At 38.9% G+C, this 21,533-nt stretch overlaps 1 protein-coding gene across 1 annotated transcript; it reads left to right on the forward strand.

The window, feature by feature from the left end:
* Positions 1-14,306: 14,306 nt before the first annotated feature.
* Positions 14,307-20,116, forward strand: pim1 (Pim-1 proto-oncogene, serine/threonine kinase). Its single transcript, XM_067394465.1, has 6 exons — positions 14,307-16,587; positions 16,769-16,875; positions 17,035-17,085; positions 17,188-17,554; positions 18,375-18,551; positions 18,634-20,116. The coding sequence occupies exons 1-6, from the start codon at positions 16,515-16,517 to the stop codon at positions 18,819-18,821; spliced, it is 963 nt and encodes a 320-aa protein (XP_067250566.1). The 5' UTR covers positions 14,307-16,514; the 3' UTR covers positions 18,822-20,116.
* Positions 20,117-21,533: the final 1,417 nt, after the last annotated feature.

A 21,533-nucleotide genomic window follows, 5' to 3' on the forward strand; every position in this document is an offset into this window, starting at 1 on the left:
GTTGCCAAGATGTTCTGAATGCTTTGCAGGGTGTTGCTAAGGTGTTCTAAATGGTTTGTGGGGCATCACTATGGTGTCAGGTTGTTCTGAAGGCTTTGTTCTTGTTGCTAAGGTGTTCTGAATTGTATGTAGAATGTTGATAATAGAGTGTTCTGCATGATTTCTAAGGTGTTCTGAATGGTATGTAGGGCGTTGCTAGGGTGTGAGGTGGTTGCCAAGATGTTCTGAATGCTTTGTAGGGTGTTGCTAAGGTGTTCTGAATGGTTTGTATGGCGTTGCTAGGGTGTGAGGTGGTTGCCAAGGTGTTCTAAATGCTTTGTTAGGTGTTGCTAAGATGTTCTGAATTGTATGTTGAATATTGATAAGAGTGTTTTGCATGGTTTCTAAGGTGTTCTGAATGGCATGTCAGGTGTTGCTAGGGTGTTCTGAATGATTGCTAGATATTGTGAGGTAGCTGCTAACGTGCTCTGAATGGTTTGTTGGGTGTTGCTAGGGTGTGAGATGGTTACTAAGGTGTTCTGAATTGTATTTTGGATGTTGCTTAAGTGTTCTGCATGGTTTCTAGGGTGTTCTGAATGGTATGTAGGATGTTGCTAGGGTGTGAGGTGGTTTCCAAGGTGTTTTGAATGGTTTGTAGGGTGTTGCTAAGGTGTTCTGAATTGTATGTAGGATGTTGCCATATTTGGGTGTTCTGTGTGGTTTCTGATGTGTTCTGAATGGTATGTAAGGTGTTGCTAGGATGTTCTGAATGATTGCTAGATTTTTAGAAGAAGCTGCCAAGACGTTTTGAATGGCATATATGGCTTTGCTAGGGTGTGTGGTGATTGTCAGTGTGTTCTGAATGGTTTGTAGGGTGTTGCTAAGGTGTTCTGAATGGTCTGTAGGGTGTTGCTAGGGTGTGAGGTTGCCATGGTGTTCTGAATGCTTTGTATAGTGTTGCTAAGGTGTTCTGGATGGTCTGTAGGGTGTTGCTAGGGTGTGAGGTTGCCATGGTGTTCTGAATGCTTTGTATAGTGTTGCTAAGGTATTCTGACTGGTTTTTAGGGCATTGCTAGGGTGTGAGGTGGTTGCCAAGGTGTTCTGAATGGTTTGTAGGGTGTTGCTAGGGTGTTCTGAATGGTTTGTAGCATGTTGCTAGGGTGTTTTGAGTGGTATGCAAGGCATTGCTAAGGTGTTCTGAATAATTTCTAGATTTTGTGAGGTAGCTGCTAAGGTGTTCCTAATGATTTGTAAGGTGTTCCCAGGGTATGAGGGGATTGTTACTGTGGTCTGAATGGTTTGAAGGGTGTTGTTAAGGTGTTCTGAGTGGTTTGTAGGGTGTTGTTAATGTGTTCCGAATGGTTTGAAGGGTGTTGTTAAGGTGTTCTGAATGGTTTGAAGGGTGTTGTTAAGGTGTTCTGAATGGTTTGTAGGGTGTTGTTAGGGTTTGAGGTAGTTGCCAAGGTGTTCTGAATGATATGTCAGGTGTTGCCATGGTGTTCTGAATGCTTTGTATAGTGTTGCTAAGGTGTTCTGAATGGTCTGTAGGGTGTTGCTAGGGTGTGAGGTTGCCATGGTGTTCTGAATGCTTTGTATAGTGTTGCTAAGGTGTTCTGAATTGTATGTAGGATGTTGCCATATTTGGGTGTTCTGTGTGGTTTCTGATGTGTTCTGAATGGTATGTAAGGTGTTGCTAGGATGTTCTGAATGATTGCTAGATTTTTAGAAGTAGCTGCCAAGACGTTTTGAATGGCATATATGGCTTTGCTAGGGTGTGTGGTGATTGTCAGTGTGTTCTGAATGGTTTGTAGGGTGTTGCTAAGGTGTTCCTAATGATTTGTAAGGTGTTCCCAGGGTATGAGGGGATTGTTACTGTGGTCTGAATGGTTTGAAGGGTGTTGTTAAGGTGTTCTGAATGGTTTGAAGGGTGTTGTTAAGGTGTTCTGAATGGTTTGAAGGGTGTTGTTAAGGTGTTCTGAATGGTTTGAAGGGTGTTGTTAAGGTGTTCTGAATGGTTTGTAGGGTGTTGTTAGGGTTTGAGGTAGTTGCCAAGGTGTTCTGAATGATATGTCAGGTGTTGCTAGGGTGTTCTGAATGGTTTGTAGGGCATTGCTAGGTTGTGAGGTGGTTGCCAAGGTGTTCTGAATGGTTTGGAGTGTGTTGCTAAGGTGTTCTGAGTGGTTTGCAGGGTGTTGCTAGGGTGCGAGGTGGTTGCCAAGGTGTTCTGAATGATATGTCAGGTGTTGCTAGGGTGTTCTGAATGGTTTGTAGGGCATTGCTAGGTTGTGAGGTGGTTGCCAAGGTGTTCTGAATGCTTTGCAGGGTGTTGCTAAGGTGTTCTGAATTGTTTGTAGGATGTTGTTAGAGTTAGAGGTAGTTGCCAATGTGTTCTGAATGATATGTCAGGTGTTGCTATGGTGTTCTGAATGTCATTGCTAGGGTGTGAGGTGAGGTCATTGCTAGGGTGTGAGGTGGTTGCCAAGGTGTTCTGAACGGTTTGTAGTGTGTTGCTAGGGTGTTCTGAATGGTTTGTAGGGTGTTGCTAGGTTGGGAATTGGTTGCCAAGGTGTTGTAAATGGTTGTTTCCTCAAATTAACCGGACGTCACAAAAGGCAGTGATTTTGAATCAGCTGCTGTGTGTTTGCTCTCTGTGATGTTTAGCAGTGAGGTCAGTGGCAGAACAAAGGTGACGGAGATGTTCCGGCTGGATTAGATGAGAAAAGACAGAACCAGCAGAGATCACCCATGACGTGTGCTAACAGATCAGATTTCTCTATCTCCATCCTAGTCAATGCCAAGGTCCTGTAAACAATGTGTTTGTTTCCAGTACAGTTAACCCCCCCACCTTCCATTAATGTGCATCCTCCATGCGACTAATAAGTCAACAGAACCTCTCGTCTGTGTTGATGCATCACGTTCTGTGTGGCTTTTCCTCGTGCTGACGTCCACAGTCATGAATGTAAACACGGACAGGGCTTAATTTCCAGCGCTCCTACGTCTTTGTTCCGTTGTAAGCGCTTCTGTTTTCCAAAAGGTTGCACGGTTACGTAGGACAGCGAGTGGGCGGGAGGAAAAGGAGATTGGTGGATAACAGGAAGAAGGGGAACTTCTAAATCCGTGTTTGTGTATGTAATTAGACCTGCTATTGTTAGAACAACGTGCTTGCTGTGTTTATATCCCATTTGAATAGACAGACACTTGGAGACGATGTTAAGAGAGAACAAGGAAAAGAAAAATCACAAATGAGATCTATTTATGAGATCTCAGTTTTTCCTGCTGGACACCAGTGAGATTGAACGGAAAGCAAATCAGTCTCCTGCTTCTATAGGGTCTTTTTCTTCCTCACACCTTTAATGAATTTTCCTGACTTTTCCGTGATTGATCCTTAGCGTTTTTATGTGTTTATGATTGCGTCATTTTTTTTATTATTTAATTATTTATTTATTTTATACATTTTTAATTATTTTAAAGAGGTTGCTCTGAGAAAAACACCATTTATAGTCAGTGAAATATGGAGCAGTCAATTTATAATTTCTGTTTATAATGTGTAAATCTCTGATTTTTCAAGATTTTATTCATTTGAAATCATTTTTTATTTGTATTTTTATTGTATTTTTTTATTTAAATTACCATGATTCTTTGAGATTTAAATTTATGTATTATTTTAATTATCAGTATTAATTTTAAATGAATTTGTTTATTTTCATGAATTTAATTGTCAAGACTTTTACAGATTTTATTAATTTTATATAAAATATTTCTCTCTCTCTCTCTCTCTCTCTCTCTCCCCCACCCATATATATATATATATATATATATATATATATATATATATATATATATATATATATATATATATATATATATATATATATATATATATATATATTGCATGATTTTATTTCCATGATTCTTGGAGATTTTATTCATTTTACATTCCATTATTTTTTTTTTTTTTTTATATGATTTTAAAATTCTGAGACTTTTACCAATTTTATTATTTTAAATAAAGTTTAAAAAATGTATTATTTTAATTTCTATGATATTTTCAGAGCTAAAAGATGCACAAAAAAAGTCTCAAACTGTGCTTACATTTGAGTTTAGTTTTCTGTTTCTGCCTGTATTTCTCATATATCATTTTGGAGAAACATCTGAGGAAAAAGTTAATAGTTCAGTGAAACATAACTGAGAACCTCAATTAAGAGCAAATTGTGCATTATGCTAATGTGCAGAAACTCTCTGTGAGCTTGGAACGGAGACGCATAGCTGGAAGTTGAGCTCTCCAGTGACATGCCCAGTGTGTCAGGCTGCCATGTGATGTGAGCCTGGCACATGTGGGCCCGTGCCAGTGCCCGTGCTGTCTCATTTCAGTGACCCTGTCAGAAACTTTAGCTGCTACTCTGACACTGAGAGTGTTAGCATCTGTGTCACACCACATTTCGTCTTGCACCATTAATCAGATGACAAGTTCTGAACTGTAAGTGCAGATGCACACATGCAGTTCTTGGACTGTTAGAATAAATTGGCCAAAGCCACTGTTTATTTTGCTAAATTTTCTCATTTTAAATGGATAGTTCACCCAAAAGTGAAAATTCAGTCATTTACTTACCCTCTTGTTGTTCCAAACCTGTTTGACTGACTCCAAACAAAATTAGACCCCACTGACTTTCACTGAGACATATTTCAAAATATATTCTTTTATGTTCCACAGAAGGAAGAAGGTCAGACAGGTTTGGAAAGACATGAGGGTGAGTAAATAATGACAGAATTTCCATTTTTGGGTGAACTAACCATTTAAGGCCTACTCACACCAAGAACAAATATCCCTGTTTTGCATTAAGTGAGTTTTACTTTGCATAAAAGCGAGTGGTATTTGTATTGTCAAATTTTGTTTTAAAGCTTGTGGATAAATGCAGTGGTTTTTCATTTCACTCTTGGTGTGAACAGGCCTTTTGTGTGTGATTAATTTTGCTTTTCCGCTCTTAGTGTGAACAGGCCTTTAGTCTTTTGACCCTGCACCAGTATTTAGGTTTCTATGCTTCATTACCCCCAGTATGTGTTTCCTTATTCACTCATATACAACAGAGAAAGCAAGGTCAATACGGCCCTGAGGAAAATGAAATTCCCAAAGGAAGGAGAAGCTGAGGCATATGGCTCCCGCTGGTGCAAATCAATATGTTCAATGCAGCACACCACCCCAATCAATCACACATCGTGAAGGCTTGTATCTTCGAATAAAAGATTTGTATCATTTACTTCTCCAGCACCTATAGCTGCATCTTCCCTCCCAGATCAATAAGAGTTTTCTTAAAGGGATAGTTCACCCATAAATTAATATTTTGTCATCATTTAATCACCCTCAAGTTGTTCCAAATCTGTATGAGGTTCTTTTTTCTGCTGAACACAAAAGAAGATATTTTTAAGAATGTTGGTAAGCAGACAGTTGATGGTCCCCATTGACTTCCATGGTATTTTTTATTTTTTTTTCTATGGAAGTCAATAGCTACCGTCAACTTTCTGGTTACCAACATTCTTCAAAATATCTTGTGTTCAACAGAAGAAAGAACCTTAAAACAGATTTGGAACAACTTGAGGGTGAGTGAATGATGACAAAATTTAAATATTTGGGTAAACTAACCCTTTAAGTCATAAATTACTGACCATGGTAATGCATTATGCCCTTCTTTCTTTTATGGACCACAAAATGAGAATTTTTAAAAAATTTCTCACTCGCACTCGTTAGCACCACAGTTCACTCCACCTCACCCTGAAGAAAAAAACACGCATTGATAGAAATCAAGATCAACAAAAATGCAACATGAAATTCAATCCATGTATCTTCTTCTCCGAGGTTATTAAATCCGTTGGTTTTGTCGTAACTTTCATCAGACAAATGGAGTTTCGGTCTGAAGATATTTAATTCACTGAAGAAACTACATGGATACTTTTTTTAGGATTTCTAGGCGTTGTATTTTATGTCACGCATTTGTTAATCTTGATTTATTTTCAACTTGAAAAAAGAAATGGCTGTATCGTGGTCATTAGACGAGGTGCAGACTCAGGAGAGGATCCACGGCAGTAGAGGCAGCGCAACTACATGATCAGTCTATAATCCCACCCACTTTGAAGCAAGCGGTACTAAACCGCAGTGAAAAAGCAAACCCAAAGTAAAGCAAGCCGAGCCGAGCCGTACCATGCAGTGGAAAGCACCATATGACACGTGATCATTCTGTGATATTTTTGCGCCTTTTTTAAAATGCTTGATGCTATTCACTGCCATTTACAGGACGATCACAAGCGGGACATCCATAAAAGAAAGAGGAGCATATGGCATTATAAAAACACCAGGTTAAGTCATTTATCATTACTTTATTTTAGGGTGAACTATCCCTTTAAACCTTGAGCACACGACTTTCACTGACGTCTGCTGCTCTGATGTATATTTGACTGCTGGGTGTAACTTCTGTCCTGGAGAAGCACCAGTCAACAGTTGGATTTTACTACAAGGAACTTCTGATATGTTAGGGGAACACCCTTTGTTTGATACATGCTTGTTTGCTTATATACATGTCTCACACCCTCCTTAAAGGTAACACGTAAGGACTTGCTCCGTTGGGCGTAAAGTGTGGCAAACTGTAAACATTCATGCAGGGAATTCTCTTGTGCCTATAGTCGAGCGAGTCCTGTAGGCACGCGGCTGTGAATGTGTACAGTGGGCGGCATGTTGAGTCAGAAGGAGAAGAGCAACTTGAATTTTACATTAATAAATGCAACCCTGAAGACTTAGTTTAATCATTTTAGAATTAGTGTAAATGTCAGCCTAAAATGATATGATTTCTTTTACACATAAACCAGAGTCAGAAATGAACATTTGTTGTCACCAAAAGTGGCACAAATTTCCCTCGTAGAGAATTTGTCTGTTACCTAAGAGTGGAAATATTACATAATAATCTATTCAAGGAATGTTTAGTTTAGTTTTAGGTTTAGTCAGAGCTGTTGCTTGAACACACAGGACTATGAACAAAATGAAGACATTCCAATCAACCAATCAGATTTAAAGTTCACAGTTTATGTCAAGTTTAGGCTTACAAACCAGGGTTAGGTGTTTCAATGTTACTCACCTATAATTTCATCTGATTTTAGGGATTAGCTATGGGTAGGGTTAGGACTAAATTTCTGGACAGGAATGTTGTTCCAGGATCAACAAAATATGTTGATCCGGGAACTTACTTGGCAAAATCATGATGACCAGAATCTAACATAGCAACTAGCCAATTAAAATGTATTCAGAGTGTTTGTGTAATTTATTTTGTAGTAATTATAGAAAAGTTTGGGGTAAATTGATCAAAAGTGACAGTAAAGACATGTATAATGTTACAAAAGATTCCTATTCAAATAAATGCTGTTCTTTTGAACTTTCTATTCATCAAAGAATCCTGAAAAAATGCATCATGGTTTTTGGTGGCCTTAAAACGCAAACTTTTGAAAATGGCTTTCAAAGTGAAAGTTTTTGAAAACGATACCGTCTTTGGACTTTAAACTGCAAAAACGCTAATCTGTGAATACGATGACGGCATGAACATGTGTATTGCGCGATTGGCGCGAGCGTTCTGTACAAGATTGCGTGTGTACGCAGGCCCGTAGTCTTTCTTTACAAAGTGACATCGGCAACTACTGACCTGGCATGCATAATACAGCGCTTTTAGTCATTTTCATGGATCCGTGTGAACAGCAAAATGTTTTGACACTGTTGTCATCTATACAAAGAAAAAACGTTTACATTTTTTTACACCATTGTCATGTAAACTTACCCTTAATTAACATAATGATGAGATTCCAACTTGTAAAAAAGCTTCCATGTCCTCATAGAACTCTTAATTACAATTTGTAAACTGGGAATTTTCTGACAGCTCCTACTTGTATCAAGTGACCGCTGTACAACCTGACTGCTGCAGATTAATTTAGGCATTGATAGTGTTGCCATAAAAACACATCATTTCCAGTCAGAGGTCGTGAACAGCTCCGAATTCAGCTTTGTCATAAATTACACTATAAAATATACGCAAATAGAAAACAATTATTTTAAATTGTAATAATATTTCACAATATTACTGTTTTACTGTATTATAACAGTAGTGTTTCTAAAAACAGCCACAATTGTTCAGACTGAGAATTTATTTCAGTTAATTGATTGTCAAATACTATTTTTTTCTTTTTATGTTTAGAACATAAAATGCCCATTAAACATTAAAAAGAAAGAAAATATCCCTGAAAATCAGTTCCAGGGGGCTTTAATGAAAAAGCTTTAAATTTCAGACAAAGACTCTGACGGTCTGAACGGAAAATAATAGATCATTGTTCTGCTTTGCTCTTTGTCAAAGCAGTCCGAAATTACATCACTTAATCAAGGCAAAGGGAAAAATCACCGTGCATGAATATAGTTCAGACTCTACATCTGTTTTTCCATTTGGGAGCTGAAACTGTGATTGTATATGGTGAGGTCACAAAGCTTCATTTTGCCAAACAATGTGATTGGCCGTTGCTTGGCAAGGCAGTTAGACAGTTGGATTCATTCATGATGCAAATCAAAAGGAAGTGTACAGCTCTCCCTCAGCTCATGTGGGGTTTTACCACGAGGTTATGTTGAGTAATGGGTGACGGATCAGCGTCTGTGTTTTGCTTCAGCTGGGCCGCTATTATCACGAGGAAATGACTCGGAAAAATCCCCTTGACTAAAAATAAGATGAGCACAAACACAAACAGAGGGAATGGGTCAGATGGAATACAAAGCCGAAAAACACGTGTAGATATCCATGTGATGATGATACATCAGACGGGTACTTTATGATCTGTTTTGCTAAAGGATAATTATGGTAACCTGTTTATGGTGAGCAGACAAACGTGACCGCTGTATTCATACATGCAGAAGAATGCCCTTTCTGCCCAAGCATAGAAGTGACATACGCTAGTACTGCTTCAGCAAATTCCTGGCCATCCCAATGTGAATTGCATTGCAGACGGTAATTTGCCGCTCTGCGACCTCTAAAAGCATTACAGTAGTGAGGGGCTATCATCAGATCTGCTGAAACGGGAGGGAGGCCAGGAAAGCTTGCCATCCAGTGCTTGTGTACGAGTGCTTAACCGACAGGACACTGTCAGGGACACAAAGCAGAGTGACATTCCTGACCTTAACCTTGTGATCTTAAAATAAAAGTCATATAATGTGAATTTTTAGACCCAGAGGAATATTTTGTCGCACTTTCATAGATATGGAGACTTGGGTGGTTTATGTAATTTATTTGTCAAAATACTTTCACTTATTGATCAGGAAATACAAGTAAGCCATTCGCAAAGGGGACTTCCCTGTAAAATGTAAACATTGTGTCTCTGTGGCACTATCAAAACATTAGTCTGTTTGAGACCAGCCTGGCACAGCAACTTTGACTCAACCAATGGCGTGAGTTTGGGGCGGGACTATCAGTTTGACTGACAGTTGGCAGAAAGGGGGAAACCTTTTTAAAATAGTCATTATTTTCTTACAAAAAGACTTAAAATAGTTCAGTAAGAGTACAATAAGCATAATAAACTAAAAGTTTGGGTTCCATAAATGTTTTCATATTGTGAAACATTATTGCAATTTCAAATTCTATTTAAAAAATTAAAAAATAAAATGTATTCCTGTAATGGCAAAGTTGAATTTTTAGCAGCCATTCCTCCAATCTTCAGTGTCACATACTACTTAACATAGACCAGATAATTTGGAGAATTAATGTGGAAATATTTGAGTTCCTATTGACTTTGTTTTTTTTTTTTTTTGTTGTTGTTGTTGTTGTTTTTTTGTTGTTTTTTTGGCAAATCTGAGCACAGTTTGAGACTTTGTGTTCGCTTTAAAAATAAACTAAATTAAAATTATGAGAAGCAGGAGAGTTAAAGGGGTCATTAATTGAGAAATCAACCTTTCCTTGAGCTTTTGACATTTGGTCATCATACTATAGACCCCTTAAAAGTTTGTAAACATTGCAACATTTCCTGGTGGGCGGGGCTTAGCTGGAGGCAAAAAGAGACGCTGGACTCAACGTTGACAAGCGTAAGCTAGCATGTTTTAGGAGGGATTTATTAAACATAGATGCAGAAGAAGGTTCAGAACTGTCCGAATATGTACGGTCACTGACTCTGTAGGACCGTGACAGCTATTTTTGTAAATTAACTTAAGTTTTGGATATTTCCTAGACAACATATGAATTACTTTCGGGTGGTTCGGGGAATTTTGTCAAGGCTTATTGTCTAATTTAACCTAACGCTGGGCTAAATATGATTATGGCTAGCAATGTGGATTATTTTAAGAGACCATTCAAAGGATGGCACACACATCTATCGCTGTATGTTTGTTTAACATTTAAGCTAGCTAGTGCGCTGAAAGTTGGCGACTTTTCACCTATAAAACAGAAACTTGCTGATTTGTACTAGATAAAACCAACACACCATTATATATGCATCGATTATTTTACCTGATATGAAGTGTGCACTGCAAACACGAGTATTATTTATGATCGTCTCCGTCCAGTCTGTACGCCGTATTGCATTCAGCCACAATTATCTTTTTGATTTCTGTGAAGGAATGTCTGCCGGGATCTGGTAAAACTTTAGTTTTGTACCAAAAGTCCTGTTCCTTCTATTCTGGCAGCCAAAAACACAACAAGACGACATTTTAAAGTCAAAACCTCAAACTTTTAGCGCGCCCGCTATTAGTTCTTATTTATGTTTTGCCTCCAGCTAGAGCGGTGACATCACAGTGACGTAGGCAATTAAGGGGTCTATAAGAATATCCTGTTTCAAAACTGAAACCTTCCTTGTTAGTCCAATAAAAGTTTTTATTGACACCAAGCACAGCAAACGAATCGTCCCAGAATGTGCCAATCTATAGGTGAAACGCCGCCTCCGCAGAAGAAATCAATGGCTACTTCATCATTGCAACGTTAGCCCCGCCCACTGGCGTGTTAGTGATATGAGGATGAGAGAAGAGCGATACAGGACTAAAAATAGCATTACTTTTCAAATGATCCTAATGCTAGGAATATGGTTATTTATTTTCAACAATGTGAATGTTTCAGTTGAGCTTTATTTGTATTCGGTACATTTCACTGTGGATTCTTTGGAAAATCAATCGCATTTCACCAAAGGCTTTGCAGACATACTTTTATGATATGGACTCGACAGTAATGCAACAACATGTAAGTAACTGTGGTAATTCTAATGCCTGATCTGTGACCAGTGATTTCTGATATATAATGATTCATGTACAGTTAAATGTTCTTTGTCTATGTGTCAGTATATCAAACCAGTGACTAAACAGTCAACTGCACATTGTTTCTCTTAGTAGGATGAAAATAATCTGTTATTTAAATGGTGATTAAATTATATATAGAAAGCGATCAAAGAACGCTTACTTTACAATCGCTGGAGCTGTCAATCAAACAGTGACTGAGTACTGGACTCGCACCAAAACTCCCGTTTTATTCAACGAATCTCTTAGTTACATCGAATTTGCACTGTTATGATGAAAGCATTTGTTAGTGTGCCGAAATTGAGTTGCAATGACGAGATCACTGCTTTCATACGCTCAACATGTCTGTGCACTCTAAAAAATGCTGGGTTGTTTTAACCCAAATTTGGGTCAAATATGGACAAAACCAACCGTTGGGTTAAAAAATGCATTTAAAAATTTAACCCAAAGGTTGGGTTTGTCCATTTTTGACCCAAACTTGGGTTGAAACAACCCAGCATTTTTTAGAGTGTGATCGTCTACAATGTTCATCACTGCAACCTTCCATGCCACAATCTAAATATAATGCCATAATTCTAAATATAATGCTATAATTAATACTTTTCACAATTAGTTGAGAGCTGTAACAGTAAAAATGTGCTAAAAGTTTTCGAGAGAGTAATACTTTTTCATAAGCAAAGACGTTAGCCAATCACAGCAGTGGGCGTTTACACTGAAGTCTCACAGCAGACACGCCCCTTAAAACAGAGCATTCAAATAAGAGGGCTAAAATCAGGGAAGGAAAAATGCCTTTAATTTCTAAATGATGACAACTTTTGATGTAAAAAGCATACTAACATTATAAGTGCACCCCAGGAAACATTCTAAAACAATAAAACAACGTAGTTCATGGCCACTTTAAATCAAAACTCAATTTAGTCCTTTTGCTGTCTAGAACTTTAACTTTAATTATTAAAGTGATTAATTTGTCATTTTTCTTTCTTATGCAGAAGACTGACAGCTGTGGTTTCAATTTTTGCTGCATATATTCAAATCCTTCGAATGATTCAACATATTTATTTTGACATGAAATGAGTCATATCCTTTATCTTCCGCTATCTCTTCTGTGTTATTTGCATATAGGATCAAACCCAAACCAAACAAACTGAACAAATATTTCAGGAGCAAAAGCATCTCATTTAGTTACCCATCTCTGGCACTCCTGTCCAGAGACAATGATTTATCCTGGGACATGCTGTGAGTTCTCCTAAACCAGGCTATGCTTTCAGGCGACCCCCCAAATTGAGACAGTGAGGGTTATTTCCTGATGGAGGGCCGTGGAATGCCGAACAGGTATGTCAGTGACCTCTGACCTCATGTTTTTACTGACATGAAAGTTGACCCCGTGTAAACCCCTGCTCTCCAGTAGCCGTTCTCACAGGCTTTGAAGTCCACTCATGTCCCTCCCTCCAATTAGGATCTGGGAGGTGGAGAGAGGGATTTGCACACTTAAAGATACAAGAGGAATGGGGTCTGAAGTTTCAAACTAGCACTTGAGTCGTCTTTATCATCGTGGGCTAATAAAAGAGCGAGCACTGTTCGTGTCAGATGAGCCAAGCCAGCGGGCGGCTGTCACTCTCTCCTCTGCTGAGCAGGCAGCCACAGACGTCAGTTCTGTCATACCTTCATGCAGCTTAATATTACATAGACCCCCACTGCATCTCCATTTCAGAGCGCCTCTCGCTTTTACCTAAGCGCTGCCCATAATCAGCGCTGAAGTACACAGAGAAGATGACTCATTATAGCGGGACGCAGCCGTTAAACCAGCGCTATTAAATCATCCTGAGCGAGTCCCACTGGGGGCCATGGGTGCACTGTAAGATGATGATGTACAAGACTTAATGTGCATGTGAAGAAAGAGCACTATTCTGACATGCACAAAGCACTTTAATTTATGCCTGTGCTGATCTTTAACAGACAGCTGCCTGAATGGTAGTAATCAAACGCCGTTTGGTTATCTGTCGTTCCTTGAAGTGCTATTTATTTATGCATTCGATTTTATTTCTATGGTTTTTGCTTCCTGAAGCAAGGCATTTCTGGGTATTCTTCATTTCGGCTCACCAGGGAAGTCGAGCATATCTTCATCTAAGAGAGTTAAGATCTCTGAGTCATCAAACTGAGCGCCAGAATTGTGATTGAACGGAACAAAAACAGGATTCTGGGTAAAAAAAGAAACACCACACAAGCACAAAAGCCAACTTATGATTCACACACATTAATCTGCAAATTTATGACTCACTGGCTTTTTTGAGAAGCTTGTCACAATGGTAACGGAAGGAAAAACGTGAGTGAAGTTTTATGGAATAGACAGAGTGAATGTTATAACTTATAATACTCTTATGTTCACTGAGGCTGCATTTATTTGAACAAAAATACAGTATAGGTTTAAAATATTTCCTAATAATTTACTCACTCCCATGTCATCCAAGAAGTTCAAGATGGTTTTTTGTTTCTTCAGTCAAAAAGAATTTAAGGTTTTTGAGGAAAACATTCCGGGATTTTTCTCCATATAGGGGACTTCACCAAGGTTTTAACGGGTTGAAGGTCCAAACTGCAGTTTCAGTGCAGCTTCAAAGCGCTCTACCCGATCCCAGGCGAGGAATAAGGGTCTTATCTAGAGAAACGATCGGTCATTGTAAAAAATAAAAATGTATATACTTTTTAACCACAAATGCTCATCTTGCTCTAGCTCTGCGATTGCCACGCATCACATAATCATGTTGGAAAGGTCACACGTGACATAGTTTTTAAGCTAGTTTTTAAGTTAAAAAAATTAAAAGTTTAAGCAGAACTGGAAGATTACTCATACATTTTAATTGCTCTTAACTTGAAAATTCATACATTTAACTTAAATTTATCATGTAATCTCAATTCAAATATTTGTAGTAGTGGAAATTTCACTAGCTATAGCCAATTCAGCAAAAAAAAAAAAAAAAAAAAAAACTCTTTTAGTTATTATGTAGGTAAATTTAAGTTTGTTTAAATTAAAAGAAACAAGTTAGTGCTCAAAACAATGAAACGATTCAGATTACTTCAAATGTATCAGTTTCATGAACTCAAAAGAAAAAGAAAGTTCTAAATACTCATAAAAGTTAATTTGATTGAACACATTTGTTTAATTTGAGTTTGCCCTACTCAAACCAATTAATTATTTTGAGCATTAGGGTTTACAGTGTTCAGAAGAAATTATTGATTGCCTATGGATGGACAAACAAATTTGATATTAAAAATATCTATACGATATGGCAGTTCTTCACTGTGGTATCGAATATCGATAATTCTCAAGGTATTGTAGTTAGAAATTCCAGTATTGTGACTACACTAGTGTAGGGTGCCACAAATTTTTGAACATTTTCTGAATGTGCGTGACTGAAAAAAAGGTCGGGAAACACTGGTCTAATGCAATGACATTCATATATCTTAAATGTGACTCAAGTGTTTGAATATGTAGGCTATTTGGGGCTGCTATCGTCACTTCATATGTTTTTATTAGTTGCTATCTAATTGTATATGCACATTAAATTTACACTTGGCCACAAAATGTGTCTCCGCAGAACGGATATAAATACAATCTTCCCACGCTATGCAAATATAACAGAGTTCACTTCCGTGATGATGCTAATGCTGGGCAGCAAAATTCTCTGTTAAATGCCCTCTTCAGCCCATATGGCAATTCTTATTTAGAGTTTTTTAGTTTCTCCATCCATGTGTCTCATCCACATGTCATTTGCAGGACTTCCAAACTTCCGTATACTGATGTTGTTTTGTTTGGGAGGAGTAAAGTTTACATATGTAGCCTGAACAACCAGATGCGATTACACTTGGTTGTGTCTTTGTATGCGTTTGAGTGATCGGATTACTCTCCATCTCAAATGGGTCATTGAGGGCATTTACACTTGGTCTTACTACTTAACTATTTGCCAGTAGTTCTGTTTACATTCTATAAAGAAGATAAGTTGACCAGGTGTAAAACCTCCCAAATATAGGTTTACATCAGTTGTTTTGTTTATGTTTAGGCGTATAAACAAAGGGCAGGGAAAATACAGAAAACTGGGAGAGCAAGTGCCATTCAAACAATAATCTGCGCGGGAAAAGAGGACAAGAGACGTGGGGGATGGGTCTGCAAGTCTTTTATCTCAAGTTTCCCACATCCTGCCGCCGAGTTTAAAACCGGCCACCCAATTTGAAAGAATGCCTGGTATGCGCCTCATTTCCATATAGCAACCGGTATTGTTCTCAACTTAAATAAAGCCTGTTCACCGCCAATAGGAGAAAAAACTTTGCGCACTAATTTGAGATTAATGAGGTAATGTGGTGCACATGGTCTTTATATACACTTTGTAGACCTACTTCACATGACTGAAACAAAACAAACAAAAGAGTTGTCCAGTGGGATGATGATGCTCATGTATAGAGAAGGAAACTGTGGGTTGCATTAAAACTGCAGAACTTTTTAAAATGTATTGTTTATTTTTTAACTTTATTGTCTCTTCATCCCAGATCATGTGAAATGATTGCATGCAGGGAAAAATTTGTTGCACATTGACTTTTAAACTGAAAAGCTCTCTATCGTTTTAAAAGATTGTATGTATAAGGCATGCATCTATTTTTGTAATACACTTCATACGTATATGAAATAATGTTCCGAATTTGCAACGGGGGCTTTGTTATATACACAGCCATGTGAATCATTCTCCATGTCTACCCCACGCCGGTTCAACGCCATCAGAAAAAAATTTGGCGCGTTTTGATTCCCGCCACGTCTACGTTTTCCTCGATTTTCATATTTGATTGACCTTTTTTTGCAGAGGCAGGCGTATTACTCATTGGCTGAATCGTGTTTGTGGGCGTGGCCACTGTTGACGTACTCGGAGCTACCCCTCCCTTTTACTACTGGTATATAACGACTCTTGCCCCTCCTTCACGATTTAGAAAGCCGGGTATTTGTGTCCGTCGCGCGCCTCAGACAATAATATTTATCTTCGAAATATTAATCGTTTATTTTATATTCCAAACTGGAATAGACGTCGTGCGGTCGTTTAAAGGGTCGTCTTGAGAATCAAAACCCATCGAGCCTCGATGAGAAGGGATTTCTACAGGTTTATAGACCGGATCCTTCACTTAGACCTTCCCTACATCCATCTCTACACGACGGATTTCGACCTCAACATTGGAATAACCTTTAAGAAGAACTCTCATTTCGGAATATAAAATGCTTCTATCAAAATTCAACACATTTGCTCACATTTCCACCGTGGACATGCCGGCGAAAATCCAGCTTCAAGGTTAGTGGACGGTTATTCTCGTGCGCGCTTGTGTGTGTGTGTGTGTGTGTGTTGTGGTCTTGGGCTCGTTCACGTCAGCAGACTGAGTGCTGGGAATAGCGCGTGCGTCAGCTTTCGCATTTTTATGTAATTATATGACTTTTATCCATTCTTATGAATCTATCGTATCTTTTATCGACAGTTAAGGAGAAAGAGCCGTTCGACAAGGTGTATCAGGTCGGCTCTGTGCTGGGAAGCGGTGGTTTCGGGACGGTGTACGCAGGTTTAAGGATCGCTGATGGCGCACCGGTAGGTTTCCTGAATGGATGATTCTTGTTTACATCCGTGTGAACGTTTATAATGTATATAACGTGTATAGCAAACACGTCTATAATATATATATATATAGAGAGAAATATAAATATAATGTATTCACTGTTTAATGATGCATTTGTTTATCATTTCTAGGTTGCCATCAAGCATGTTGCAAAAGATCGTGTGACTGAATGGGGAGAGTTGGTGAGTATTCAATTACATAGATGGTTTTCATACTATTTGTGTAGAAAATGTGTTTTTAAATGCGACATGCGTCGCTAAAACGAACATGTCCTCCGTTTCCAGCCCAATGGCGCGCGCGTCCCTATGGAGATCGTCCTGTTAAAGAAGGTCGGGACTGGATTCCGTGGCGTGATCAAGATGCTGGACTGGTACGAGCGACCGGACAGCTTCATTATCGTCATGGAAAGACCGGAGGCAGTCAAGGACCTGTTTGATTTCATCACGGAGAAGGGCGCGTTACCAGAGGAGCTGGCCAAGAACTTTTTCCGCCAGGTTCTGGAAGCGGTGCGTCACTGCCACAACAGTGGCGTCGTTCACCGTGACATTAAAGACGAGAACATTCTCATCGATCTGCGAACCGGCGATCTGAAGCTCATCGACTTCGGATCAGGGGCATTACTCAAAGACACCGTTTACACCGATTTCGACGGTAAGAGACATTTGCATGACCTTCAAGCCAAGGTTCCCACGGTCACGGAAAACGTGGCACAACCAAGGAAATTTCAAAATACGGCCTCGTGGACATTTCTACTGTGAATATAAATGTTTATATAAACAAAAAAATTAAAATCTAAAAATTTTAAAATTGGCCTAAATGACTTCTAAATGTATATAAATATAACAGGAATTAGGGTAGAAATTGCTCAGTATGTTTTTAAATATATTTAAACATGGATATTTGATGTTTATAGGATTTGGGAACCCTGTCAAGATCTGGAAAGGGTGTGTGTTTATATATGGAGGCGTTTTAAAACGCGTATCAAACAAATTTGACATTGCTCGCTTGATAAATGTGTATTATGACTGCCTTTCATCGTTGACACCCGATGCTAAGATAAATTAATCGGCCAGCGTGATGATTTGTTTATTTTTTTGTATAATGTTGCTTTGGGGAAAAGCAGTGCGCTGGGTTGTGATTTTGGCGCCCCCGCCGGTGGGAATTGGAATTATTACAACTCAAAGTTTGTAAACACAAGTCACATGGCAACCAGTTTCCCCACATGCGCAAGCCTACTGTCACGCTATCGTGGCACATGACTGTGCACATTAATGTTGTGCCATAGCAATAAAGTTCAAACACTCCACACCCTTTCCTGCCACACCTTTTACTACAGTGTTTGGTTTAGTGCCTCGTTTTCCAGCCACACCTAATAAAATGAAGGATTATTTGCAGTTTTGTATGATCTTTATGTGCTTAAGTGTTGCAGAATAATGTATTTAAATGCATTTTTCTGTTTTTTTGTTCTCAGGTACACGTGTTTACAGTCCACCAGAGTGGATCAAATTTCACCGCTACCACGGTAGATCCGCCACCGTGTGGTCTCTGGGCATTCTGCTATACGACATGGTCTGTGGGGACATCCCATTCGAGCAGGACGAAGAGATCGTACGAGGACAGGTGCTGTTCAGGCGGAGAATCTCCACAGGTAAGACCTTTTCATATGACGCACCTTCGAGGAGTTTTATGGGTTTATTGCCGTGCTATAATCACATCCTGTTCTTTTGCAGAATGTCAGCAGCTTATCAAGTGGTGCTTAGCCCTCCGCCCTGCTGATCGCCCATCTTTCGAGGACATCATTAACCACCCTTGGATGCAGAGCACGGCGCCCTCTACAGACAACACTGAGATCAGGCTTCACAGCATCAGCCACGAGCATCAGCCTGCTGCTTTCCCAGCAGTCACTGTGTGCAAATGACTCTATCTGAATGCATACATAGAGACATAGAGCAACCCCCCCCCAGGGGACCTGTGGGCTGAGCAGTGCAAATGAAAAAAACAAACATGTTATTCTTTTGTTTTGAGCATTGCTGCTAGGTGGGAGTTCTAGGCCAGGCCAAAAACGGGAGAGGTCCACTTTTTAGTGAGATCTGTTATCTCTCTCGTCTCCTGCTCCCCTATGGCTCAGGGTCCCGAAAGTCTGGCTCGTAGGAACCAAATGACTGTCAAAACTGCTGTCGGACGCGGCTAGATCTTCGCAGCCAGTGTAGGGAGGAGCTCGGGAACACCCGAAGCGGTGGGGAGAAGTCGTGCTGTGATGACGGCTAGTCGATCTGCTACGATGGGAGGCTTTGGTGCGCTGTCAGGGCTGTTCCTTTAAGAAGCAGATCAGCCGAGCTTAATAATTTTAGTGCCTTCTGTGAAAGATCAAGGGTTTGTTTTGTTTTTTGTTTTTTTTGTGGAAAAACTTGAATTGAGTAATAGCCACTGTAACACTCTACTCCTTAACCAGATGTCTTTTTTTACCTTCTTGCTTCCACTTTACCTGCTTCAGGCAGGTAACTGTCGGTCTTACTCTAATACGTCAGAGAGAGAGAGAGAGTAACCAAATCGACCTCACAAAACCTCTACAGAATGAAAAGTCTTACCTCACTCTTTTTTCCTCTTCCTTTGTACTGAGTAACCCTCAACTACCACTCGTTGTCACAGATGCACAAAGCAATGCAACTACAACGTGAAAGACTACATTTTCTGCATATTATTTTTGTTTATATTGTAAATAGCTCGGTCAGATGACTCAATTCCATGACGAGGCTTATGTGTAAATTATATTTATTGGAGTGTCTTAAAAAACGAGATCGAAGTGGAAGTATTTATTTATTTATTTATAGAAAAGCAAAGTTTTTCTCATTCCACCACCGAAGGGCCCACAAATTATTTAAATGTATTTTTACCATATTTAAAGCCTTTTTTGAGAACGATATGTGTACATGTGTTGTAAATAATCCTCAAAAGCACTTCTGTTTCTCGATGCATGGAGAACTGCTGATGGTAAACCATACCAGTCTGAAGTCCTGTTTGTCACCTAATTTAAACTGTCTGCTGTGCTTATGTTAGAGAAAATGACCTCGTGAATGTTTGAGGAACGAGTGATTTTACATGGTTTCTTTTTCACTTTTAGTAGGCATGATTGCAAGTTGGATTTTGTTTTTTTGATTTAGCAATGTAAATTGTTTTAGAAAGCTATTTTTTTACACAGTTGTCAATAAATATTTTTTTAACATTCATTCTGGTTTCCCTGGTATGACTTGCTTCTTTAGATTCTGCCTGTGATTACAGCAATATCAGTTGGTGGTCTTATAAACTGCTTTAAACGGACAATCAGCAGATGCCATTTGAGAAGCAGAGATGGACAGATTGCAGTGGTATTAGTTGTAAATCCATTTAGCTAACTTTAATAACGCTCTTATCGTTTTATATTGATAGTGTATCTTTAATCTGGGGTGATTATAACCACAGGGGTCCATATTTCTTAAAGACCGACTCCTGAACTGGATACACGCGATAGCTTACAGCATGTACTTTATCTGTGTTTTTGTAGATAGTGCAAAGTATGCTTTAAATAGCATTCAAAAGATACTGTTCTTTTTAGAACATATAAAGATAGAGAGCTATACATAAAGCCTGACTATGAGTGCCCACTTGCTCTGTGGCCTTGGTTCCAGAAGTATTTTTCCCATTCATTTTTTCCATAGGCATTTCAAAGAAATTGTTCTTAAGCATCTGAGCCATGAACCATTATAAATGTGAAACTTTGATTCGAAAATCTTTAAATAATAAAAATAAAACAGGACTCACTGCAATTGATGTAATTAAAGGGTTAGTTCACCCAAAAATGAGAATTTTATCATTAAATACTCACCATCATGTCGTTCCAAACCCGTAAGACCTTCGTTCATCTTCGGAACACAAATTAAGATATTTTTGATGAAATCCGATGGCTCAGTGAGGCCTCTATAAATGCCCAGAAAGCTACTAAAAACATATTTAAAACAGTTCATGTGGCTACAGTGGTTCAACCTTAATGTTATGAAGCGACGAGAATACTTTTTGTGTGCCAAAAACAAAAACAACATAACTTAAGCTGGGTTCACACTGTGCGATTTATAATAGTCCTTTGCGATGGTTACTTGCCAGACTGTACGAACATGATCCTCAAGGCACACTGTGGGATCTCAGCTGTCATTAATGTCAGATTGCACGACAGTCAAAACGCGTTAAAAACGGACGCGCACATGAAAACTTGTCCGGAGTTTTACATCATCAAAACATACACATTCCTTGACAGTGAGTTGCGTTACACACAGGACTGAAATGGTGGCTAACAACGACATCTCTATCATTAATTTTGATCACGGCTTGTCTTGAAAAACGAAGACAATTTGACGTTCGTCGTAGGAGAAGTCACACTGGAGGATTGTGCCTCAAATCATCTGACACTGCCAGAAATTAATCGGAGGTAAAATTTGATCGCAACGGTCATTAACCTTTTAGGCTAGGATTATAGGAATCTTTTAGGATTTGCAAAATTTGTCTCAGACGACCAAATCTTGGCCAAAATCGCACAGTGTGAACCAGCCTTTATTCAACAATATCCAGTGATGGGTGATTTTAAAACACTGCTTCATGA

Source organism: Chanodichthys erythropterus, chromosome 9 (genome assembly GCF_024489055.1).
Source record: "Chanodichthys erythropterus isolate Z2021 chromosome 9, ASM2448905v1, whole genome shotgun sequence".
Taxonomy (NCBI): domain Eukaryota; kingdom Metazoa; phylum Chordata; class Actinopteri; order Cypriniformes; family Xenocyprididae; genus Chanodichthys; species Chanodichthys erythropterus.